This window comes from Cucurbita pepo, chromosome LG14 (assembly GCF_002806865.2).
Source record: "Cucurbita pepo subsp. pepo cultivar mu-cu-16 chromosome LG14, ASM280686v2, whole genome shotgun sequence".
Taxonomy (NCBI): Eukaryota; Viridiplantae; Streptophyta; class Magnoliopsida; order Cucurbitales; family Cucurbitaceae; genus Cucurbita; species Cucurbita pepo.
Window position 1 is genome coordinate 4,346,580 of NC_036651.1, and position 26,160 is coordinate 4,372,739.

Genomic DNA, 26,160 nt, shown 5'->3' on the forward strand with positions numbered 1-26,160 from the left:
TATTCACCGTATCCTTTTCTCAATCTAGCTAGATAATCTCCTTCACAAAAAGCTCGGGCTCGTGTTCACCGTGCCGAGTTTGAGGGAGATTTGTTAAGTAGTAATTGTTTTGCTAGCTTGGTTAAGAAAACTCTTTATCTAGCATGTGCAAGATCACCTCTCCCCAGTTTCTTTCCTGGTCATCTATCCCAGTTCTTCAGATTTGTGCTAAAGTACCATTTTAATTTATGAACTTGGATGCCTTTAATTTATTTAGTCATGATGTCCATGAACCATTCTCCTCCATGAACATCGTTTAACAAAATAATGGCTTGACATGCCCTTGTTCGACAAACATTAGTTGATTTGACACAACGTAACATATAGTGTGAGGTCTCACATCGGTTGAAGAGGGGAACAAAGCATTCCTTATATTGATGAGTGTGGAAACATCTTCCTAGCAGACACGTTTTAAAATCTTGAGGAGAAGAAGCCAAAAGAGTACAATATTTGCTAGTGATGAGTTTAGGCTACTACAAATGGTACCAGAGCCAGACACCGGGTGGTGTGCCAACAAGAATGCTGGACCCTAAGGGGGTAAATTGTGAGATCCCACGTTGGTTGGAGAGGAGGACGGAACATTCCTTGTATGGGTGTGGAAACTTCTCCCTAGTAGACACATTTTTAAACCTTGAGGGAAAGCTCAAAAGGGAAAGTACCAAGAAGACAATATCTGGACCGACTTGGACTATTGGACTATTACATATAGATAGCAGAAAGAAAAAAAAAAAGTGGATAAATTTAACAGTTTTCACGAGAAATAGGATATATTACCCATAGTTAATTCTCAAGAGCATCAACCAAAACAGGGGAAGATTAAATAATGATGGAATGAGCTGATACTGAGACGTAAAGATACAAATAAATGTGGGGGAAGAAACCCAGTAAATAGTTCCTGTTTATGCAGGTGTGTTTTGTGTAACTCATATCAAAGATTTTTATCCTATAACGCTTCAAAATTGCAAACAGAATGGTATGAACACTGGAAAAAAAAGAGCAAATTTATCCCCATAAAATAAGAACTCAACAGAAGGAAAAGAAATAAGGAAGGAACCTTGGCCGTTCTACTTGTGGGGGTTGAGATGTGGGTAAAGTCCCAAAACATGCTCCGGCATGAAGTCGTGCCGTGTAAGAATTCCAGCAATGGGAGGCCTCTGCAAAATAATATAATCAATGTTATGTCAATTATTGAATTCGCCCAACCTGATAGTACCCAATTTTTGGAATTTCTAGTGCCACAGTCACTGTATGGGTAAGTCGCCGATCCCTAAAACGGACTATGGAACAAGCATATGTCTCATGCTTGTTTGAGTAATAGCAATGAGTTTCCTCAATATCATTCCATAAGAAGATGTCATTTGCTTGATGAGAAATAAAAAAGAATACCAAAAATTCGAGTGGCTGAAGCTGAAGTAGTTACTTTCGAAGTAACATAAAGAAAAACAACGATTGGAGTGGCAAAGTCAGAGTCGAAAAGAGAATTCCTCACTTCTTTCCCTCATTCCACATCGTGTGTAAGAATTTCATCTCACGCGACTCCTACGCTAAATGATAAAAAAAAAAAAAAAGAACTAGTATGCATAAGACCAAGTCCACTAGATTTCTAAGAATTACTAGTTGTTTAACTTTTCAAGGAATCCATCATCAACGCTGGTAAATGACTGATTTTTCTCTATGTCAAAGATTGAAAAATAGAACTATCCAATTTGATTCGTTCTAAATAGTGATGTGATGATCATCTGAGAACATTCAAGAAAATAAACATAGGCTAAGTGTTGCAGATTGACAAGAGTGTAAGGAAGTGTCTTACCCCAGGTGTCTTCGGAACGACCAATAAGTGCCTCAAGCCGAGTGCGTGAAAGAGAATAGCCGCTTTAGCTAGGGACATTGATTCAACCACTGTGTAGGGCGATGTGTTTGTAACGGGATGAAGATCAACAAACATTTCCATCTCCTCCTCATTGAAGTTCAAATCTTCAAGTTTCACCCCTTTGCCAGAACCTGCTTTTGCAAAATCATGTGCTTTGAAGTGCCTCAAAATTTCTGATCTAATCGACACCTTTTTCTTAGTGAACTTTTTTTCTTTAAGCAAAACAAGCAAATGAGACCTCAGAACAAGCCCACAAAGCTCTGAACTATCTGAGGAAGGCAGTTCATCAATTACAGGAAACCCATTGTGGTTCGTCGTTTTCAAAGCGTGGATAATGTTATCGACCTTTTCGATCCCAGAAAACGTAATTAAAGGACCAGAAGCCACACCACCAGCGACCAATTGTCTCATAAATGGTTCCGCATGGGCTTCCATAAAAGGCAGTCCCTTCATCTTCACAATCTGATCATAGACACCTTTATTAAAAATATCTGCCACTGACTTTGAAATCAGAAGAACCAACATTAGTAATGGGAGCATCAAAAGGTTATTGGTAAGCTCCAGGAGTATGACACAAAGAGAAACAGTCATTCTCATAGTGCCACCAAGGAAGGATGCAGCACCGAGAAGGGCATAGAGGCTGACATCAAGAGTAGCAACTGAACCAAATAATCTCCCTATAATGCGACCATAAGAGGCCCCTGCCAGAATCACAGGAATAAAGAGCCCTGAAGGCACGGCAATGCCATAAGTAATAATGCCAAGACAATAGATAGCACCAAAGAATATAAAAAGTGAGGACAACTGAAAATGCTTGTCACTAGCAGATGTGAGCAGGCTCCGGATGGCATCATCATTGGTATTGAAAAATAAAGAAGCAAGATCATTATAATGGCCAGGTGGGCATTGGAAGTTCTTGTAGTTTCCCGAGCGACCAACGGTAGGGCATTGATCGTCCAAGTCAGATGGGCAAGGTAAACATTGTGAGAACCAAGGAAGACCAAAGGAGACACAGGTTGTCAATATGGAAACGCCAACAACAAGAATGAGCTTCGATCCGGGACCTCTCCTGTAATTTAGTATCAACTGTCACTATAGTGAAACTGTACAATAACAGGACTGTATATGGTGTAAAAGAAAAGATGAATCTCTGGAGCATACTCATTTATGATGCTGTAGGTGCGAAGAACCTTATCAACGAGGTAGTTGTAAAGGCTTCCAAGCACACCTCCAATGACTCCAAGTAAAATAATTGCAATAAGATCTGGGGTGCCATAAGCGGAGTTTTCGGTGTGGATTTCGAACATGATGAGACCTCCTTCACCAAATAACCCACATTTTCCCCCTCGACAAAATTCCATGAAACCCCTCAAGACAACAGCTACTACAGCAGTAGTGAAAAAGGTCCTCCAGAGAAGAGCACTCCTCCACCTAACAATTTGGACAACATAGATTGTTTACAATCATGAGAGAAATGAAAACCTCAAAAGCTGTTCCTAGTAGATATGATACAGAGTGAAATTTGAACCTCTAAATATCTTAAACGCACCTCATTGTTTACGAAAAAAAGTAAGTGCATTCGTTTGGATGCAAAAGAAATTCAACACATTCAATAAAATTAAAATATCAGAAGCCATAAAGGAAAATCCCAGCTTAACATTTCCACAATCACAGCATCTAAAAGTTTTTCGTTCACGCCCCCCAGATGTTGACTAAAAACTAAGCTGCCAAAAATGAATATTTTGGTGCTGTAGAGAGAGAGAGAAAGAGAGAGAGACCATGAAGCTGCTTCTTCAAGTGCAAAGAGAACGCCACCAACTGGAGCCCGAAAGGCAGCTGCTACACCAGCTCCTGCACCACAAGTGATCAAATCCCGCCTGTCCCTATCATTTTTGAAGTATCTGAGCCACTTCCAAGTCAAGCGGTATTTGCGAGAGCCTCCCTGTCCCAGTAATGAAGCAATGCATGCACCAGTATGAACCATGGGTCCTTCCTTACCCACAACAAATCCACCGGCAACAGCAAATATAGAACCAAAAATCTGCCAAGTTAATCCGCATCATAATGGTTAGCAGCTCCGGATTTAAGATGATCTCACATTCCAATGGACCATAAACACAATAGAGGTCTTGAACTGCTTACCTATAAATCATGTTTATTTATCTACCTACTGATATTTTGTCCTAACAAACCTCTCAGTATTGAAGTTTTTTTCGTATAACTATCTTCATAAAAATAATCATCAAACTTCCCTTCTGAAGCGTTTGAGAATCGGATAAGACAACTTCTAGAAAGCAGAACTAATATTTGAACCATTTCTGCTTTAGTACCCAAATATCTAAAATGCAGACAAAATTCTTCATTTTCTTCTACCTGTTTCTGCTGTAAATGAGCCCTTGTCAAAATAAGGACTCGAACTGTGAAAAGCTCACTTGACCCATGACCAAGCCCTTTTTGAATCATTTGGTTGTTGGAATGAAATAAGAACCACTCAGAATGCTCACTGGGACTTCTAAGAAGCTTTGAGGTGCAATTGTGCTAGCACATCTTTCTAGGATGGAGTAAATTTTTTACCCTTTTAGTGTACCCTTCATACACTATATTTTCAATGAAATGATTGTCTCATGTTAAAGAAAAAGGGGATATTAAAGTTTAATTGTTCACCCGCTTAGTATATGTGTGCATTATCGATGTACGCGATTTCCTTAAGAAAACAATGCACATTTCAACTCACAATTAAATGACCTATTTTTCATTAGCATTGGCTCAAAAAAAAAAAGATTCAAAATGATGGTGACTTTTACTACGATGGTCAAGACCATAAGTAACTACTCATGTGTAAATGGTTAAAGAAAGAGAAAGCGGATTGATGCTACAAGGCATACCTTCACAAATAAGGTACTTGGAGCCAATATAGAATAAGCATCGATACCGTTAAGGTATGCTTTCACTTCAGGAATACCAGAACCTGCAGCAGCAGGAGCAATATAGGCACAGAGGGTTGCAGCAGCAGCAGCTAAGACAATATTGGAACCAACGTATACTGCGAAGGCCTGATAGTACCTGTAAAGAAGCTAATGATCATCTCATAGCTGGTTTAACATATAAGATGCATATGAATGACATATAAACTATTAGAAACCACGACTTTCTATAGTGGTATGATATTATCCACTTTGAGTATAAGCTATAAACCCATGATATTGTCGACTATCTAAAAGGTCTCGTACCAATGGAGATAGTATTTCTTACTTATTAACCCATAATTTTCCTCTTAATTAGCCCGTGTACGACTACTCCTTTCAACATAAACTTCAGACTGGTACACAGAAAAAGAGATGCAGCAAGAAAAATCATAGAACCCATATGAACAATTTTGCAGTTGGTAAGATTTCGAGATCATTCAGAACAATTGCAATATAAAAGAATCATACCGAGTATCCATTATCATGAATAGACTTGAACAAAGCCTAGTAAAGTTCATAATGCTATGTGAATTGAATACTTCTTAAACTTCCTGTCACTCAAAGCTTACTTTTCCTTAAGCATCAGATTATTCGTCAGCAGAAGTTTGTGACCAGCAATATTCTCAACAGCTATGTTGTTGAAGAAGCCAACGACCCCGGTAATTAGACCAATGAAAAGGCACAGCGTCCATTTGAGGATGACATACTGAAATATCTCGACCTTTCTTCTTGACCTCCAATCCTGCTTGAAAAGATCATTCTCAATAATCCTGTTACAATTTAAAAGAAAGTGAGGATTGAATGCAGAATCAATCAAGCGCCCTGTTTAAATTCATATTTTCAATCCTAAAAGAACAGTAGAAAACACAAACACCACGGAAACTATTACGCTCAACCCAATGCAAGTAACCAAAAAACCAACAAAAATCACATACTCGTAGTCCAAGCTCTCAATAGGACAGACATTAGAACCAACAATGGCGAGTTGCGAGGTAGTACTGATCCTCGCAGTACTGGCACGCAAGAGCGGCTCCCCTAGCGTGAGCGATACAGAATCTCTATCCTCTGTAAACGGCGATTCCGCCAAGCTCTCAGACCCCTCACTTTCGCGGCCGTTCTCGCATCTCTCATCCATCCGCTCTGAGCTCTGTCCAAGAAGCTTTATAGACACTGAAAAAGAAGTTCAAACAAGCAATGGAACCGGATTAGGTCCAATGGATGAGCCTAAAAATGGAAGAAGGTGGCCTGGAGAGAAGAAGGATTTGCAGAATCAGTGATCCATGATGAGAGAGAGAAAGAAGAAGAAGTTTGTGGCGTGAGGATTAGTGCACATAAAGTTTGACGCGCATGATCCCCCCGATGTCTTCAAAAGTCGGTTCAAATCATCAATCAATGAAATCTCTACAGCTAAACGACACTCTTCTCTTTTTCTTGGTTAAATCTATGGATGATTTCTCCTTCACAGCTTGAACTTCGAAGTCCAAAATCATGCAATTTCTTTCAAAATGGAGGAAAAACAGGTCCAGTTCTGGAAGAGGAGCTACAATGGCGAAGATCAATGAAGGGAAAACGATGAGGAACATGAAAGATTGGAGAAGAAATTCCAAATAAGTCATTCAAGTCATTAAAAAAGCATACAAGCAAATCAAGCCACTAAATTAACCGCCTAATTATCTTTTTCGTTAATTCAATTATAATTATTTTAATTTTACAATTAAGTCCTTTAATATATATCCAAATATACCCAATTTTTAAAATTACTAATTAGAAAATTGTTGATATTATCCTGAATTTTTTTAAATTTTATAAAAATTTAAAACTAAATTATTAGAGAGAAAAAAAAAAGTCATTTTAACATAGAGCTCAGTAAATATTGTCTGTTTTTTACGGTTACATACGGTCGTCAGTCTCACAATCTTAAAATGCGTCTACTATTTAGAGGTTTCCAAACACGTTTACCATTTTATATTGCGAGATCTTACCTTATTTGGACAGATGAACGAAACATTCTTTAGAAGGGTGTTAAAACCTCTCTCTAGTAGACATATTTTAAAATCATGAGGCTGGTTACGATACGTAACAAACTAAAACGGACAATATCTACTAACGGTGAGCTTAGGTTGTTACAGTTACCATCTTGATTTAAGAACACAAAAGATTACGTATTGTTTGATGACCATTTTTTTTTTTTAAGCAACCCGTGTGGTTTATGTGGGTTGAATCGAACTCACTCAAAATTATTATTAATTTTAAAATATATATTTTTACGTACCCCATTAATTATATATATATATATATATATATATATATTATTTAATAAAAAAAATTATAATTTATTGTTCGACAAATCTTTAAAATATTTTTTAATTATTTAGAAGGTAATTTTTAAAAAAAATAACTATAAACAATAATTTGAATAATTTGAATAAATGATGGAAGTAATCCAAATCAGTTGGGTTTATTATTTTTGTTGAAAATTTTATAACTCGGACAGTTAGATTCAGTCTAGAAATTGTCTCAACTCGACCAAACTCTATCGTATTGAGAACTGAAAGTTTGTCATTTTCGATCTTGACCATTTGATCCGAACTTTTGATGTACTAAAGCCACGAAAGGTTAGATACAAAAGGTCGGTCCTTTTCTCACCTAATCCACGAACTTCAATAATTAACAAGTTAACGTCAACAATTTCAACATCAATAATTCACGAGTAATTTTTGAAATTTCCCCACCCATTAAATAGACATTGAATTGTATTAACCAAAGCCATTGAATTTCGAACAAATTCATTAATTAAAAGCAAAAACAACCTCGTCTTTAATGTCGTGGACTATTTAGTGGGACCCACGCTTTATCCACATGTTTCGCACGTGAGCCAGCTAAAATTTCCACAATTTAGTTTTTTTTTTTTTTTTTTTTTTTTTTTTTTTTTTTTTTTTTTTTNTACAAATTTGAAATTTCAACCTCCCTTCAAAAAGTAATATTTTTTTGAACGATTGAACTATATTTATGTTGATGATAATTATAGTCCAAACTAATTAAATTTTAATATACGGTTGTAAACAAAATAATTAGAAATAAAAACTAATTAATATTGAATGTCATTAATATGAATTTAATTTTAAAAAAGAATAATATGAGGTAGATAATATTAATTAAAATAATAAGTGACATGTATTTAATTTAAATTATTATTATTTTATATAATTATAGAAAGTTGAATTGAGTCGGAGAAAAACCTATTTTATGAACTATAAATTCAACAATAATATTAAATTAAATGTCGGAAAAAGTATTTTGAACTATTTTGAAATAAATAAAATTTATGGGACTTACCTAATAAGTTATCGTTGAAATAAATTGTGCTATCAGAAACGAATCTAACATATCAATTTTATTTTGAAATTTCTTTCCACGAGTTTTCTTCATTTTTGAAGTAATGTTATTCATAACTTTTATAATCTCGCTAATCATAGGTATAAACGACAAATGTTACCACTTGTAGCAAGTTCGGGTCTGAAGATTTGATTTTTAAATACGTAATTTTGATCATATCAAATTACTTATATATATAATTTTGACGCCTACCACTAAACTAATAACGTGAGAACTAATAAATTAAACATCAAAGCAAATACCTCAGCTTCGTTTCCATGGTCCCCCGAACGAAGTCAATCATCCGTACAAAAGTGTCTTTGTCTTGCGTTTACCTAAAAAAACATAGGACGTGACTTGCATATTTAAAAATACTGAGCAAGTAACCTCAATTATTGGATCGTAAAATACAAATAAATGCAATCATGTTCAAACCTATCCTTTCATTATCATTCATGGGTTTGGTCTCACTTTTCAGTCGAGACTTGTATGTGCATTACTTTTCTACACACGACCCACGCATGCGCACATGGACATGTATACGTATCTTTGGACCTGGCCTTCAACTAGCGTACACTCACACTGTTGGAAAACTCTTGGATGAAAAAGAGCATGCATAACATTATGATATACACAATATCGTAGCGTATGCACCTGTACTCATCGGAAGGGAGAAGTATCCTAATAAGTCTTGGATGAAAAAGAGCATGCATAATATCATGGCATACACAATATCGTAGCGTACGCATACGCATACTCATCGTAAGGGAGAAGTATCCTAATGCACGTGACACACAAAATGCATGAGCTCCCTACATCTTTAGATCATAGCGTATACGTAAGATACGTGTCATACCTCCGTTCTTTCATAAAGGTAACTTTAATAAATAACATACCTGGCTTAACAATATTTCATAGACCTAAAATGAACATGCTGACATAGTATGTATGACATAACATGCCAAGGTTTCATGCAAAATACATCATTAAATTCACAACAAGATGTCATACATGCCAAGTTTTCATGCAAAATACATCATTAAATTCACAACAAGATTCATAACAGAGAATAGTCATCTCATGGTATAATTCATAACATAACATAATACACGTCAAATAGCCATAAAACATGACACGAGTAGGGGTCATAGAGAATGTGCCGCTCATACTTCATACTATTTATCTAACAAAACCAATAGTAACACCACTTGGTTAACCTAAACCGGAGTTCCTATATTTCTTTAATGCTAGCTCTAAACCTCAAATGCAAAAATGTTGTTTACTGAGAGCTGTATCCCAGTGTACAACTTTCAAACTGTCTACAAGTATTTGACAAATTCTGTCCACAGTTTTGTAATATCATATGACGACCCGATATGGGCGTCGTCGCTACAGTCGCAAAATGCTTCCAGATATTAAGCTCCAGCATTGGCGGATAGGGTCACGGTGGCTCGAACTCAGCCGTGCTCTGGCTGTTTATATTACTGTAGACACCAAGTACTACACTATTAAATAAGTTTTGTAAGCCTGCTTGCTAACCAGATCAACACTACATCCCAATTCTCTCCATAAAATACATAGAAACCGACTAAATTGTGTTCTTGGAGTCTCCCAATATAATTAGGATGTAGGCAGAGACTACGCCCCTGCATTCAGATCAGATTCCGTTCTTACAAATGTGTAATGATATTTCAAATTATTGTGCATCAAAATAGTATTAATAAATTTGTGAGTTTAAATAGAGTAACAAGGTAAACTACCCTAATATCTCAGGTAACTACATAATATCTATGACAGACACCATGGGTATAACCAGATCCTTGTACTAACCAAAATACCTTGAATGGAAGACACTTGAGGTGAACTGACAGAAGGAACATGCAGCACAAGGAGGTGGTGGTGGTATTGTAATTGATCACATATTGCCATGTCAGCTCAAAGTCAAAATTTGACAGTAGCATCCTCCAATAACTTGGGAAGCTAAGAATCAAGCTGCCGCCTGGCCAGCTATTTGAGGGGGCTGTTGTGAGTGATGTTGTTCCTCCATTGGCGATGGATCGAACGATGGCTGTTGTGGTCTTGTCATTTGAGCTGATCCTGATTGAAAATAGTTAGGACCTGTCATTTGAGGTGATGAAGGACCATAACTTCCTCCCGCTTGAGGGTTTATGGAAGGCCGCCAATGTGGTTCTGCCATTGGCGTGTGTCCTTGAGGACCTGTCATTTGAGGTGATGAAGGGGCATAACTTCCTCCTGCTTGAGGGTTTATGGAAGGCCGCCAATGTGGTTCTGCCATTGGCGGGTGTCCTTGAGGACCTGTCATTTGAGGTGATGAAGGGCCATAACTTCCTCCTGCTTGAGGGTTTATGGAAGGCCGCCAATGTGGTTCTGCCATTGGCGGGTGTCCTTGAGGACCTGTCATTTGAGGTGATGAAGGGGCATAACTTCCTCCTGCTTGAGGGTTTATTGAAGGTCGCCAATGTGGTTCGGCCATTGGCGGGTGTCCTTGAGGTGGCGGACGAGGAGGTCCCATTTGAGGTGGTACCTGCGATTGTGATATCCGTGGGGGTCCAGAGGGGGGGCGATATGGAGCATGTCCCCATCTATTCATATTTAGCAGTCTTTCAATCTCTTCACTCCGGCCAGCCTTTACGAATGCCTCTTTAACGAATTCCTGAAGTGTAGGAGTGAGACCAATACCGTACCTCATTATTTGGTCGAGCAACTCCCGACTAGCATCCAGTGCCCCTTCGTTGCATAGCCCTCGGATCACCACGTCGTAGCATGTGGGATCTGGTTTAGGATCCCTCTCTCCCATTTTTGTTAAAATCTGAGCACAGTCAACTACCTTGCCGTTCTTAATCAATTCTCCAAATACCCTATTTCCAAAGCTAGCAACAACTCGCAAACCAACATCAACCATTCTGTTAAAAACTCTCAATGCATCATCAATCTGCTCAATCTTTAAGTACGCCTCTATTAAAGTTCGGTGAGTTGGGACATCAGGGGACAAAGACTTTGAACAAAGTTCAGCAAAGAAAGTCTCAGCATCTGCCATCATTCCCTGCTCACAAAACCTACCGATGATATTATTATACCCCGCAACGTCCATAGCAAAGGGCCTCGACTTTGGTTGAGTTCCCACCTTCCGGAAAGTTTCTACTGCTTCGGAGAACTTGCCGAGCTTAAAACACTCATTAACCATTATGTTGAACGTATCTGAATTGACTGCTTGAAAATTTGGCGGAGTGTGGTTATCCAACATCTGATCAAATAAGGTCCAAGCCTCCGTTTTCTTCCCATGTTTAAGCAAAACTTCCAACAGCACATTGCAAGTCGCGGGAATCATCTTGAATTGCCTGTCAAGCAATGACTTGTACGATTCCATGGCCTCCTTCTCTTTCCCTCTATTGAAAAACCAATCCATGAACGTAGCATTCACAACTCCATCATACACCAAACACCTCTCCTTCAACTCATCAAACAGTTCATTCGCCTTTTCCAAATTCTCCAAATTTAGAAACCCAGAAATCAAATTATTATAGACCAAAGAATCAGCCCCATGACCTTTATTCAACATTTCCCGCAGAAGATCCACAGCCTCCCCAATTCTCCCAGAATCAATCAATCCCTTAGTCAGATGCCGATAAGTCACTGCCGAGGGACTAAATGGAGCGTTTGCAATAATATGACGATAAATCTCAAGACCAACATCAACACGGCCCTCATCGCAATGAGCATTAATCAAGTTATTATACGACACAACATTGGGAACTATATTCGACTGATTAAAGAAGAATTGAAACAGTGCAATCGCATCACTGTACCTCTTGGCCCGATACATAGCAGCAATAATAGCGTTACAAGTGAAAACCGTCGGCCGCGTATTCGAGAACACGGAGTGGCGGGCAACCGCAGAAGCCGCATCAAGATCACCAGCACGAATCAGGGATTGAACACGATTGTGAAGATTAAGACGAGGCCCCACAAGAGCGGATGTGGAATCAGGAAGTCGAGGAGCATTGGGATCACGCTGTGGAGGCGGGTAGTTGTCGCGACGAAGTGCATGTAGAGGAGGTTCAATACGAAGACGGCGCTTTCTACGGCGTCTTTCGGCAGCAGCCTCTTCGGCAGAGGAAAAAGCAAATGAGCGGACATGGAGGAGCGAGATGGGAGAAGAACTTTGAGAGGACGGTGGAATTGGGGACAACAAATGGTGGTTAAGAGGACCAATACTCAGAGCTTGGGAATGCGACGGAGAGGTTGAAGAGCGGCGAAAAGAGCGGAGGAGGAGGCGGTAAAGTGACATGATTCAACGGCGGAGAGAGAGCGGAAGCCGCCGGAACAAGGAGGAGAAAAGGTGAACTGGTTAAACCCTAGAAAAGAGAGGGATTTGGGACATTTCAGTGCTTAGTGAAGAAGATAGCTGGCGTTTTATACTGGTTTATTATGCAATTTTCTTTTTTTTTGGCACATAAGTATTATACGATTAAAAATGAATTTCTAAAAAAAAACATAAAATATTATTTAAATTTTTAATTCTTAATAAACCATAAATTATTTTATTTTAGATGTTTAAATCTCAATAAATCATAGATCAACGGAGTTAAATGCAACAAATTTTATTAAAAAATAGACCCAAATATATTTACCAATTTATTTATGAAAATTGAATTCTTTTAACCCAAAAAAAAATAAATTCCGAAGTTCATTTAGGGGATGATCATGGGTAAAATCATAGGTTTATAATCGATGAATACTATCTCTATTGGTACAAGACCTTTCGGGAAAGCCCAAAGTAAACCCACGAGAGCTTATACTCAAATGGGACAATATCATACCATTGTGGAGAGTCGTTCATCTAACATGGTATCAGAGTCATGCCCTATACACTCCAAAAGAAAAAGGAGTCGGCTCCTAGAAGGCATAGTAAAAAATGACAGACTCCAAAAGAGAAAGGAGTCCAGCCTCGACTAAGGGGAGGTGTTGGATGAAAGTCCCACATCGGCTAATTTAGGGAATGATCACAGTCAAAGAAGTGGAGAGTCGGGTTTTCTAACAATAAGTATTTTGAAAAGCATAATTATCAAAATAGTATGAACGGGATTAAACTATTTGGTTAATTTCATCGATGGCATCGATCCGAGATTACATGAATGGATCGGAGGGAAAGCAACGGCTGAAGCTCAAGAACATTCATCATTAGTTTATACAACAGATAGTTTCCCCCAACAACAGCTGAAGAAATAAGTGAGAACTTATTCATGAAGACGTGAACTCATACATGTTCCTATTAATTCTCAAACTTGTGCATTATTCCTGCAAAGAAAATTGCTTTTCTAGAGCTCTCCACCCTATATCCTTCCTGTAGAACCCACCCGACCAACGGATTTCCTCGACTGCTTGGTATGCTCTGTCCCGTGCCTCTTCGATGTTTTTGCCTTTTGCAGCGACCCCAAGAACACGCCCGCCAACAGCAATGAAGTTGCCTTCGGAGTCGGAGGAAGTGCCAGCATGAAATATCTTAACAGATGGAGCAACGACCTCTGCTTCTTCGAGGTTTTGAATCATAGTTCCCTTCTCGTACGCCCCAGGATAGCCCTTGCTCGCCATCACGACCACCATCGAAGACCCCGGGGACCAATCCAGTGAAACCCCAGTTAGCTCTCCTCTACATGTTGCAAGAAGAACTTTTGCAAGGTCTGATTCCAACCTAACCATCAGCACCTGTTTTACATCAAGGCCAGAGGTTTATGATCAGAAACATGTCAAGAACAAGGCTACACAAAAGGTGATAGTTCTCACAAGAAACCTGTACTACTCTAGACCTCTTGCTATGTCCCATTTCAGTTCTTATATCATCATCATCTCTCCATTCTTCTTTGTGTATCTTTTGTCACCTAGATCCCACGTCGGTTGGAGAGGAGAACGAAACATTATTTATAAGGGTGTGAAAACCTCTCTCTAGCAGATGCATTTTAAAAACCTAGAAGACAAACTCGAAATGGAAAACCCAAAGAGGACAATATCTCTTAGTGGTGGGCTTGAGCTGTTACAAATGGTATTAAAGCCGGACACCGAGCGATGTGCCAGCAAAGAGACTAAATCCCGAAGAGGAGTGGACACCAGGCGGTGTGCCAGCTAGGACGCTAGCCCCGAAGGAGGGTGGATTGGGGGGTCTCACATCGATTAGAGAGGAAAACGAGCACCAACGAGGACGTTGGGCCCCAAAGGGGGGTGGATTGTGAGATCCCACGGGTTGGGGAGGAGAACGAAATATTCTTCATAAGGGTGTGGAAACCTCTCCCTAGCAAACGCGTTTTAAAAACCTTGAGGGGAAGCCCGAAAGGGAAAGCCCAAAGAGGACAATATCTGCTAGCGGTGGGCTTGGGTTGTTACATGGATTATTATCGCTATTCCCCGACAGTTTCTTTTGTACTTTTCCCTTGACTATCTACAAGTTAGTGTCTTTTGTCATGAAATATGAGATCCTACATCGGTCGGAGAGGGGAACGAAGCATTCATTATAAGGGTGTGGAAACTTCTCTTTAGCTGACGCGTTTTTTTAGGGGAAGCCCGAAAGAACTTGGGCCATTACATTAAAAAACCCGACTTCAGAAGAAATGGAAGAATACGCCAGCATACAAAAACGAAAAGCTCACAAAAACGAATCGAACTACAAGAAAGGGCTCTAGTCAAGAATCTAACAAAACTCACTAGCCACAAGTTAGTCATTCAATGAACTCCAATGCTCCATGGAGTAAAGAATATCTAACTCATTCTACATTGGAATGTATCTGCAAGCACACATGGTCAAATTGCAAGCAAACAAGTTCAATGCGAGTCGACTAACCTGACACTCCGGATCCCCAAAGCGTACGTTGTATTCAATCAACTTTGGCAAGCCAGACTTCTTCTCAATCATAAGGCCAGCAAACAAAACCCCAACAAACCTGCAACCCTCTTCTGCCATTCCTTTTACCGTAGGTAGAATTATAGACTCCATGACTATCCTTTGAAGCTCCCTTGTTATGATAGGAGCTGGGGAGTAAGCGCCCATACCACCTGTATTAGGTCCCGTGTCACCGTCCCCTACTCTTTTATGATCCTGGGCAGATTCTAGGGGTATGGCATTCTCTCCATCTACAAGAGCAAAAAAGGAAGCTTCTTCTCCTTCTAGGTATTCTTCCACAACGACACAACCACCGGCCAAACCAAAAGCACCCTTCACAAGCATTGCATCAACAGCTTCATACGCCTCCTCCAATGTCGTAGCGACAATAACTCCTTTTCCAGCAGCCAATCCATCTGCTTTGATGACTATTGGGGCGCCTTGTTCTTGAATATATTGTTTTGCAGCAGAAGGGTCTGTAAAGGATTGATACTGTACCAAGTAATCCATGTGACAAAGGTTAGTCAGATCTCATTAATGTTCTTCAATTCTCATTAATGTTGCAAAGCCAAGATCAAACATTATACTAAGTTTTCTTGATGTGCCTATTTCTTTTCATAGCAGGCGGAAGTGTATCGAACTCATCCCTTGATCAATCAATCCCTGAGATTATCCACACCCCAATTCGATCCAAGGAGATTTTCAGTTTTACATGACGAAAACTCAAATAGAAAGTTATTGAATACCAAAGTTTGGCTAGGAACTAAGCATACAAGTTTAAGGTACAGAGCCAAGAACAACAAAAACAAACCTTTGCAGTGGGGATTCCATATTTATCACACAAACGCTTCATGAAATTTTTGGAGCCTTCCAAAGCAGCAGCCTCAGATGAGGGGCCAAAAGTAGGAATCCCAGCCTTCACTAAATCATTTGCAAGCCCTGCAACAAGAGGGGCCTCAGGGCCTACAACAACCAATCCTACATTCCATTTTCGACAGAAGGAAATGACAGCAGCACTGTCGTCGATATGGAGGTCAGGAATACAAGTGGCATCGCCCGAGCTCGAAATCCCGGCATTCCCTGGTGCACAGAACACAGCATCACAGGAAGGAGAGCGCTTCAATGCATAGCAAAGCGCATGTTCTCTCCCTCCTCCACCAATCACCAATACAATAACTCGTTCATCTGCAAGTAATTTTCAAACAACAATTTCCATAAAAAACTCTAAAATCATCCAAACAAGACCAATTTTCCAAGGACCCCAAATTACCATTTGCCTTATTAGAAGAGATTGACGCCTCTGAGTTTAAAGTAGAACAGTTAATGACATGGGAGGAGAAACGTGAACGATGGTGGAATTGAAAATCCTGAGGTGGAAGAGAATTGAGGCTAAGGGGGGAGAAAGAAATTGCAGAGTTACAGACTAAATTGCATCGTCCATTGCGTACAAACCCATTAGAGAATCGGAGATGATTCTTTATCTGGCAGCTCCTATCAATGCTACAAAACTTGAATGATCCTCCTCCAAGGCTAAGAGTGGTGCAAGACATTTCTCTCAATAACTTTCTCTTTCAAAATCGACCCTAAAACTGCAGAGATGAGCAAGAAATTTATGCAATGGAGTTCAAATCAAATCTAAGAACCGTGGACAATTTTCCTTATCCCTATATAATTGAAAATTTCAATACGAAAACGACCCCAAACTGAAAAGGCGGACAAGATATGAAAGAGAAAATACTAAAATATACAAAATCGTGCTTCGGAGAATCGATTTCTTTCACAATCCAGTGGGTTAGTCCACTGGTTTTTGTTGCAATTAGAAACAAGAAACTGTGGATGGCGAAGGGAGCTGTAAAGATTTTTCCGTCATCACTTATTATAATCATTTGTAAACCGAAAGTTGAAACATAGATTGAGATTAAGAACACAACTGACCTTTTTCGTAAGATTCAAGGTAGAAACAGAGAGTGAAATGTTGAAGAAGAAGAAGAAGCAAATCGAAGAGAAAACAGTGAACCACTGCAGGTTCAGAGCTTCTTCGGATTTCTTAGTAAGCGTAGGAATTTTTTTCCCCTTCAAAGAGCCGGAAAATTCTCAGGCGGCGAGGTTTGGACGGAAAAATAGGCCGGTGAATTGGCTGCGGCGAGAATGGAAGGGACAAGAAATAAAAGGGTGAGAAAATGGAGATGAATATATATATATATATATATATATATGTATACATATATATATAATATGTATGTATGTATGTATGTGTGCGTGTGTATGCATACATACATGTGTTAATGAGATAGATGCATCGGTTGAAGCATGGTCGCTCAAGTTTGCGGATGTGTGCCCAAGTGTGTAGAACCTCGTACAGCGACGGTCCAATACTTGCTTTAACCTAACGAAAAAGTCAACCGTGTGAAAATCGAACTTTGTTGACAAGCTTGACATATGATGAAAACTCGAGTCACATTTGACAGAAAATGTTTTATAAAACGTGAGCGAGGAAATGCATTGAGAATAATTCGAAAGAAAGCAATATTATAGACTAAAAACGAATAAGCAACAACCACAATTTTGATAGTATATAATCCGGTATGAAGAATTGACAACTAGTCACATTCTCTATAGTACATTTTTTGTCATTTTAGCCCATGCATGCGTAGACATGATTTTAGTGAATAGTTATAAACCCCCGTATTAACATGATAAGGTTAGTAAAAACCTAATTACATAGGTAAGCAAGGAAAATGGGTTTGAAACGTTCTAAGTGTTTCATTTCGGTCTTTGTCATGAAGTTGTGGGTGGCTCCAAAGTCGACAATAGTGTTCTTGTCCATTCTGTGGTTATAGTGCCAGTAAGGACGCATTGTGATGTCCCACATTGGTTGGGGTGGAGAACAAACCACCCTAGCACATGTTTTAAAGCCAAGAGACAGTCCAAAAAATATAATATCTACTCGCGATAGATCTGGATCGTTACCATTATAATTATTAATAATAAAGTATCATTCAAGTAAATATTATATTGTAATAATTATTTTATGTATCTTTTTTAATTATTTTATTATTTTATTTATAAATTATTATATATAAGTATATCATATATATATATATATATATATATATATATAACATTTAATTTTTTTAAATTGGGCTAAATATTTATAATTAAGAGTTTATAGAATTTTATTAAAACTCTTTATGTAAGAATAATTATTAAAATTTATCACAGAATAAACTAAAAAACGGTATAATAATTAAAATTAAATTAAATTTTAATTAGTTAAAATTATTTCAATATTCTAACTTAATAAAAGTAAAATAACTAATAATAATTAATTATTTAATTAAATAATGAATTAGAATTATTGAAAATACTTTATTTAATTATTTAATTTTCAAGCATTTTATTTCTAGACATTTTTGTCCACCATCATAAAAAAATAATATTATAATTGTAAAAGATTTATTTTACTTTCGTTTTTTTTTTTTTTTTAATCATTGGCAATAAGATAAATCTATTAGGCTCTAACGACTTTAAAATCATTTCTGTTTAAATTATCTTAAATTTTATTTAATCTTAATTTTAGTTGAAACGATAGAAGGTACAAAGAAAACGACGTATAGAGAATATGATTAGGTAGCAAAAAAGCGAGAGAAAGAGAAGATTATAATAATATAATAATAATAATAACTTTTTTTTTTTAAATTCAAAAGTATTAATATTCGTGAGTATTTTTAAAACATGGTACTAATGGATCAAAGATATCAATTTAATTTTTGAAAATAAATAGAATTTTTTAATTTTGTAAAAAATTTAAGAGTATTTTTAAAAATTCAATTTTTTTTTTTTTTTTTTTTTTTTTTTTAAAGTATNTCCATTAAATAAATAACATACAACATAATTAAAATATATTTTATTTTTGGTTACATGTTTAATATATATAAGATTTTATCTTGTAATAAAATGAGCTGGAAATTGGGAAAAAAAAACGAGAATTAGAATAATATGAAAATAAATAAAAATTAGGGAACAAATTGTGGAAAGTAAGAAATAAGGAATAATATATTAATTTTTTAGGAGAATAATTTATGAAAAAAGATTCTCAAATTTTATTCCAATTATAATTTGAGTAAACATCGTAATAATAACGTGGGTTTCTCATTTTATTCCAAAACGTGGGTCCCACATTTTAAAATTTTTATTTAATCCCTAAATAATATTTGTAATTACTAAAATAATTATAATTATAATTTAGAAACACATGTGAAATAATTTTGTAAAATTTAAAGAGAAAATGATTTTAAAAAATTGTTTTAAAAAACTTAAAATTTATTAATCCAATTAAATTTAGATATTTGGAAATCTAAAAGTAAATAAAACAATACTCAAATTATATTTTGACCCTAAATATTATAGAACTTCAATTTTGCATTTTATATTTTCATCTATAAATTTACTTATTTCTTTATAATTTTTTTATTAATTATTTAAAATCCAAATTTACTCGACATTTTTTAGATCGGTTGAGAGTCAGTGTATATCTTAGTTATTGAATTATAGTCATTTTGTCATTTAAAACACAACTTATTTAACGTTTGTAATCAATTTTAGTGATACATTGTGACCTGTGAATGTTTAATATTTAGTTTTATAACATTTTTTTAATTATTAATGTAATATGTACAACAGATCAGTATGTTTTTTTTTTTTAAATAATTCGATGACCCAACCTGAAAATAAAAAGATGGTCTGGATTGTATATTTTAGTCGAGTTACTCCGATCACAACGCTCGTTCCAAAACAATTTCAAACGTAATTATTTTTTTAATTCATTTTTTTTCTTTTATGACGTTTTACCTTTTTAATTTTTTTTTTCTTTTTCTCTATGTGTAACATTCTTATTCTTGTTATTTATCTTTTTTTTTTGTTATTATTTTTAGTCTCCCCTTCATCTCTCTCTATTATTTTTCCACGTAGGATATTGTTTAAAATAATTTACTAGTGATAATTTAAATTTTAAAATGGTAACACATGTAATTAATTCTTAAATTTGATTATTGTATTGATAATTATTTAAAGGGAGGGTTTAATGACATATTATTTTTAATATATTTATTAATGAATTAACGTTAAAATTATTTTAATAATTTGACTAATAAATATAACAATAATTGAATCAAATATAAATATTATTTAGTTATATGAAATACTATAACATTAAAGTGTAATATTAAATACAATTATTTTTTATTTTCATACAATTTATTCATAAAATAGGGTTTTGCTAGATTAATTTTATTTATCACTTTTACTTAAACACCTGACTTACAGGGAAAAAAATATTTTAAACTAATTATATATATATTATATAGTATTACATCAGTTTTGTTCTAAAAAATTGTTACTACAAATAAAATCGAGAGATTAAAATATCGACCTTGAAAATTTAGGGATCAAAATGTTGCTAAACTTGAACTTATGGATCATAAGTGTAATTTTTCTTATTATTTATATAACTATAGTAATGGTCACGAACCAAGGAGGATAGTACTTGCCGGAATTTAAAAAATAATTCTAAATGGCATGACGGTCTCGTATTTGAATTGCTACAAACGAAGAACACTTGGTTCCTCATCGATGGCAAATGTCGGCTGATCTAGATCTCATATTTGGTTCCTCATCAATGGCAAATGGTGGCTGATGTGACGAGGAGATGTAGCAACAATGGTGAGTAATAACATCGGCAACAATCAAATTAATAAAGTTGACATGTTGTTCAAAAAATTTAATAACCGAAAAAATTCGATCAACCCAATTCAAGTCATAACCAAATAAATTAGAAAGTAATTACAAAATTTTAATAAATGTCTAAAAATGAATAAATAAAACATAGCTTTCGAAGGGCCTCTTTTCCTCACTTTTTTTCTGTCTTCCAAAAGAGTGAATCACAAGAGGAAAGTTGTGTGAGAAGAAAGGAAGAGCACTAAAGATCCCCACAAAGCGAATTTTATCATATCTAATATATAAAAAAAAAACACAAACCCAAAATTAAGAATCCTTATTGAAGAAGCTACTTGTTTCCTTTTTACAATCAGTTCTTTCTTTTCTTCATTGCAAAATTGACAAATACTCTCAGTTTCTCATCACAAAGCTTTCATTTCAACAAACTCAGCCAGCCTAAAGGCGATTTCTCAAGCAGAGCGCATGGGCCAACCAAGCAGCGGAGGAGACCCCGGTGGCGATGCATCTCGGCTGGGAGAGAAAAGGCTGAGCTCCACAAAAGTGGCTGTCCCCATTCCAGCAGAAGCTCCATCCTTTTGAAATGTTCTAAAAGAGATCGACCCCCTCTTCGTCGAGGAGGCATCGGAGATTCTGGGAGAGCTCATTTGAGAGGGGCCATCATCAAGATGGGGTTGTTGGTTGGCAATAAGAGAAAGAGTGTCATTGTGATCGTTGCTCGGCCTTCTCCTCGCCTCCAAATCCTGTAAATTGCCCAAAGCCAAAGAATCCGCCACTGGAAGGTACACGAGCATGCATATGCACAGCCCAGCACAACATAAAAGTACAAGAAAAGCTGAGAAAGTGAGAGCTTCAAATAAAAACTGCTCTGGTCTCCGCGAAACAGAAAAACCGAGTAATACAACCCTTAATGGGAGGAATCCTGAAACTGAGAATATCAGTGTGTACACTCTCCTCTGCAAGTTCTTATTGATGACCAGTTTCAAAATCTGCCTCCCAAGCCAAAACAAGTAGATGGTTAGGACGGTGGCAAAAAAGCCGAGGAGGATAGTACTCAGTAAAGGGTAAGTACAGAGCGCAATGTCCCGAGCACCTTTCGAACTAGATGCATTAACAATGGTGGCTGCACTAGTAAAATATTCTGGTAGTTTCTGACCATATCTGCTATCTTTGTTTAGCTGGGGTCCAATAAGTATAACAACTATCTGAAGAACGAACACTGGGAAGCAGTAGAGAAAAATATACCCTGCTGTTTTCCTGTTCCATTTTCTGCTGAGAATTCCTGACTCCATATTCTGGAGGGGCCCTCGAAGCAAAAACAAGAGCGTGAGAAATAGGCAAGGTTCTGCAAACCCGAGGTTCGAAACAATGTAACATTTGCATAACGTTTCCTGCCATTTTAAGTCATGCAACAATTCTCCCTCCCCTCGCAAGAAACTTAACCGACTAATTTCACCAACACCCCACCAGATCACAAATAAGATGAATGTAATTCGAATTATCCAAGGACCACTGAAGTAACTGAGTTGAATGCAACCTTCACTATGAATGCGAGATCGGAAGTAGCACGAGTAAACAATGCACAATAAACCAAGAAGAATCAATAGGGCCACTAAACAAATTGTCACCACACCGAATGCATCGGCAGCAAATCTCGTCAGGGGCATTACTCGATGCACAGATTCCAAGCATACTCTCTGCCAGCATGGATACTAAGGACCACTAATTGTTTATCAGCTTTCTTCCCACTTCTAATGAAAACAAAAGCAGGGCAACAACCCAGGCTGGAAGACTTTCATAGAACTCAAATTAACCACAAATTTCTGTAGAAGATGATAGGCAACAACATTTGAAGTAGCAGTCCGAAGAACAATGCCCGTCTTCACGACCGACCTATGTATTCAAGCTTCTCTAGGCATAACAATCCATCTTGTTCATCTGCAGTGAAGTGGGAGAAAATAAGATCTTAGAAGCAACGGCATATAGAGTTTGAATAAAAAAAAAAAAAGCAAGGAACAAATAGATTGTAATTTAAAAAAAAAAAGAATACTACAGTATCGCTGACGTCATAAATGAAGGTAACCATAATTTCCAAAGAAGTCTTACGAGAAACTAGGGCTTAAATGCACTTTAATCATCTCAAGCAATATACATACTATCAACTTTAAGACTACATGAGAAGGAGAAATAGTTGGTGCAGAAAAAAAACTATGAGCAGTAGAGGGTGTACACAGAATAAATGGAAGCAAAGGATGTAATGGAAATAACAAGGTTAAACAAATTCCTAAAGTACTCAACCAGCCTACATTTTAATACAGATTCTCTTCAGTTCATGAAAGGGAAAAAGCATGGCAAGCTTCTCAAGTAAACATATGATAAAAACAGTAAAGAAACCAACATATTTGGATAGGAATCAATGAAAAATAAGCCAAGTTTTAAACCCATATTCAATTTTCTGATATGGGAGAACTCTTTTCATCAAAAAGAATTTCAACCATGGCAAGTCAAAATGACTTCCAGAATGACGTTAAGCCACAGATTGGGTTTAAGACTTCAACTGCCTTGTTCAATGTTAGCACTCGAACAAGTATACCGGAGTTGAACATTCTTCTAAATTTTTAGCTTTCAATTCTGTGCTAATCCTAAAATAGTACACGTACATAACTCTAGGTATGGGTATATTTACAAACTACAATGCAAAAGTCTGTAAAACCAAACGATTCTCGCTTTAAGAATTGAACTAGCATTAGTCTAAATAATCCTATAAAAGTGAAGGAAAGATACAATTACATGTTCAAACCAAAATAAATTATCGCAATTCATGAAAAATCAGAAATGAATTTTCATCTTAAGCAAAACACTCTTGATATATTAACTGGCATAGCCAGTCATGGTAGTATATCAATCCAGGAAACCTCCTGGTTCAAGATTCAACCATGATACAAAAGCAGGGTTTAACGCAACATTGAAAACCAACTCCTGCCGGAAACAAAAATATAAACGAAACATTAAGAAATCTCAGCCATGTGAGTATAATCTGATAAACCCTCAATTATCCATAATTGAAAATGCAGTCATTAAAAATCCCTCACCAACAAGAAGCATCCAACAAATGCACGGGAACGGAGCAACAAACGCTAAGCTAATACAAACCCGAGAAAAATCATTCTGTACCCACAAAAAAAATAAAGAACCAAATAAAAAATCATAGTTAATAACTCAACATGCATGCTACAGACGGGAAATCAAAGGAAAAGAAAAAATAATTTAGAAAACAAGATAAATTAGCACAAAATCAATACAAAGAGAGGTATCAAAACGAAATGGACGGAAAACAAGATATCCAGTGATTTAAGAAGAGAAACAAAATGCGAACGAAATCAAAGGAAAAACAGATCAATCGGAAGCTTACAGCGAGGGGAATCTTGATCTAGCAAACAGAAATGGAGTTTTGGATAAATCACAGAAGGAACCAAAGAACCCTAATCCTCCGGAGAGAGAGAAAGAAGACGCTGGCCAGAAAGACAGATAGAGAGAGAAAGAGAAGAGAGAGAGGAGCGGGACCGAGAGAACGTAGTTAGGGGAATAGGTGAGTGGGACTTTGTTGGTGACAGGCTGTCTCCAGCTGCGCGTCGAAGCCTCCAGCTTCGAGTGAGAAATTTGGTTCGGCTTATCCGAGCCTACGTGGACGTCGTCGTGGCGGCGTTTACGGCGACCCCTCCCTTTGGTGGTTGTTTGTATACAGGTTTAAGGTACCCTAACCTGGATTAAGAAGAACATGGCGTTCTCTGTTTGGCTTCCAATTATTCCCGTAGCCGTTAATAATCTTTTTAATTTAATTAATCACCTCCCTAAATATTAATTCATTTCCAATTTATAAAATCAAATTTATTTTTAAAATAAAAAATCATAGCTTCCTTCGAGATCAACTTTATACAACATGTAAGGGAGGTCTCTAGCGTCTTCTAGAATTTCCTTTGATAAGCTCACCATAGCTTGAACATAAGTTAAGTATACAAGGTTTGTTGTAGCTTTTTGGCTCTCGTCCTTGTAATTGGACTTTGAGGTATGAAAATTTCTCGGTCATGGTTCATATCAACCGTACTGGTGGCAGTCATGGAGGAAAAAGTGAGAAAATATAAACAAATTAAAACGTTAAAACGTTACCTTTTTATTAGTAATAAACCAAAAACCGACGATCGTCAAACTTAGGAGTTCAAAACGTTATCAAACTCAAACCTCGAGCACCGTCCTCTTCTTTTTTTTTTTTCTTTTTTTTGTGGGTTGGAAAACGAGACAACTACAAATCGATGGGGAGTACTCTAAATACTAAATCCCAGATGAACGAAGTTCGTATAAATTCAATTTTCCGAATAAAGACCTAATAAAAAATCGAGGTATTAGAAAATAGATGTGATGTGAGTTTTGAATACTAGAAGTTAAATACTTACGACAAATTGCTCAACTAGGTCAAGCTGGTCGGCATACGCTTGCATCTCACTCTTTTGAGTTTTGTATCATTTAAACAAAATGTTACTCGATTACGCTCTATCCTACCATTTTTTACACTTAAAACTATGGGTAAAGTAATTAAACACGTGTCTATGAGTTTTTAGGAGCGTAAGTAATTAAACACGTGTCTATGACTAATTAAACTTAATGAAAGACAAGAAAACAATTTTTTCGTGACTCTAAAGGTGTATGCTTGTAGAGGAGCGAAAGTGGCTGATAACAATACCGAGCTAGTTGGATGGAAGCTTTCACATACGTGTTAATGAAGGGCGAGATCGCATTCACTTGTTCGTTGCTATCTCCATATAGCAAAATCGCGTGGCTGACCAGTTGTGAACTTGGCCGATGCAAAACTATATGCTATAACACATATTAAAACCGTAGGGATAATTGTAGGGTTGAGATGAAACCCATAAGCTTCACGACTCTCCGCAATGGTATAATATTGTTCTCATGGCTTTGCTTTGGGCTTCCCCAAAAGGCCTCATGCCAATGGAGATAGTATTCCTCACTTATAAACCCACGACCACTCTCTAAATTAACCAATGTGGGACTCACCCCCAACAATCCTCAACAATTCTCCCCCTTTCCCCGTCTTTTACTTCGAGCAACCTTCAATCTCCACAAATTAAATATATACAACCCTCTCCAATTGTTCAAACCACTATCTCGAGTCCCGACCTCATTAAAAATTGAACCCTCAAATCGCTTCAAAATCTCCCTCGCAAGCCTCGGTGCATTCGACTCTTTCCATTTTCTAGATTTGTCCCTAA

At 36.9% G+C, this 26,160-nt stretch overlaps 4 protein-coding genes across 8 annotated transcripts; all 4 read right to left on the bottom strand.

Annotated features, from left to right (window-relative positions):
• Positions 1-835: 835 nt before the first annotated feature.
• LOC111810319 (chloride channel protein CLC-c-like) lies at positions 836-6,501 on the bottom strand. Of its 2 annotated transcripts, none has more exons than XM_023697017.1 (7): positions 5,811-6,501; positions 5,445-5,645; positions 4,795-4,972; positions 3,688-3,950; positions 3,071-3,340; positions 1,850-2,978; positions 836-1,193 (listed from the first exon to the last, which is right to left on the bottom strand). In XM_023697017.1, exons 1-7 carry the CDS (start codon positions 6,008-6,010, stop codon positions 1,104-1,106), a joined length of 2,331 nt encoding a protein of 776 aa, XP_023552785.1. In that variant the 5' UTR covers positions 6,011-6,501; the 3' UTR covers positions 836-1,103. The 2 variants fall into 2 exon arrangements, with proteins under 2 accessions (XP_023552785.1, XP_023552786.1); XM_023697018.1 differs by having other exon boundaries at positions 5,445-5,617; positions 5,811-5,901.
• A 2,811-nt stretch (positions 6,502-9,312) lies between these two features.
• Positions 9,313-12,660, bottom strand: LOC111810243 (pentatricopeptide repeat-containing protein At1g10270-like). 3 transcript variants are annotated; one of them, XM_023696894.1, is made up of 2 exons: positions 10,089-12,660; positions 9,313-9,734 (listed from the first exon to the last, which is right to left on the bottom strand). In XM_023696894.1, the coding sequence occupies exon 1, from the start codon at positions 12,557-12,559 to the stop codon at positions 10,238-10,240; it is 2,322 nt and encodes a 773-aa protein (XP_023552662.1). In that variant the 5' UTR covers positions 12,560-12,660; the 3' UTR covers positions 9,313-9,734; positions 10,089-10,237. The 3 variants fall into 3 exon arrangements, with proteins under 3 accessions (XP_023552662.1, XP_023552661.1, XP_023552663.1); XM_023696893.1 differs by having other exon boundaries at positions 9,313-9,896; XM_023696895.1 differs by lacking the exon at positions 9,313-9,734 and having other exon boundaries at positions 9,935-10,656; positions 10,756-12,660.
• Positions 12,661-13,344: 684 nt separating this feature from the next.
• Positions 13,345-17,329, bottom strand: LOC111809713 (phosphoribosylamine--glycine ligase-like). The gene is made up of 5 exons (XM_023696105.1): positions 17,078-17,329; positions 16,413-16,731; positions 15,954-16,327; positions 15,104-15,634; positions 13,345-13,977 (listed from the first exon to the last, which is right to left on the bottom strand). The coding sequence occupies exons 2-5, from the start codon at positions 16,690-16,692 to the stop codon at positions 13,564-13,566; spliced, it is 1,599 nt and encodes a 532-aa protein (XP_023551873.1). The 5' UTR covers positions 16,693-16,731; positions 17,078-17,329; the 3' UTR covers positions 13,345-13,563.
• Positions 17,330-21,126: 3,797 nt separating this feature from the next.
• LOC111809714 lies at positions 21,127-24,450 on the bottom strand. 2 transcript variants are annotated; one of them, XM_023696107.1, is made up of 3 exons: positions 24,288-24,442; positions 23,968-24,043; positions 21,127-22,813 (listed from the first exon to the last, which is right to left on the bottom strand). In XM_023696107.1, exon 3 carries the CDS (start codon positions 22,540-22,542, stop codon positions 21,328-21,330), a length of 1,215 nt encoding a protein of 404 aa, XP_023551875.1. In that variant the 5' UTR covers positions 22,543-22,813; positions 23,968-24,043; positions 24,288-24,442; the 3' UTR covers positions 21,127-21,327. The 2 variants fall into 2 exon arrangements, with proteins under 2 accessions (XP_023551875.1, XP_023551874.1); XM_023696106.1 differs by lacking the exon at positions 23,968-24,043 and having other exon boundaries at positions 24,288-24,450.
• Positions 24,451-26,160: the final 1,710 nt, after the last annotated feature.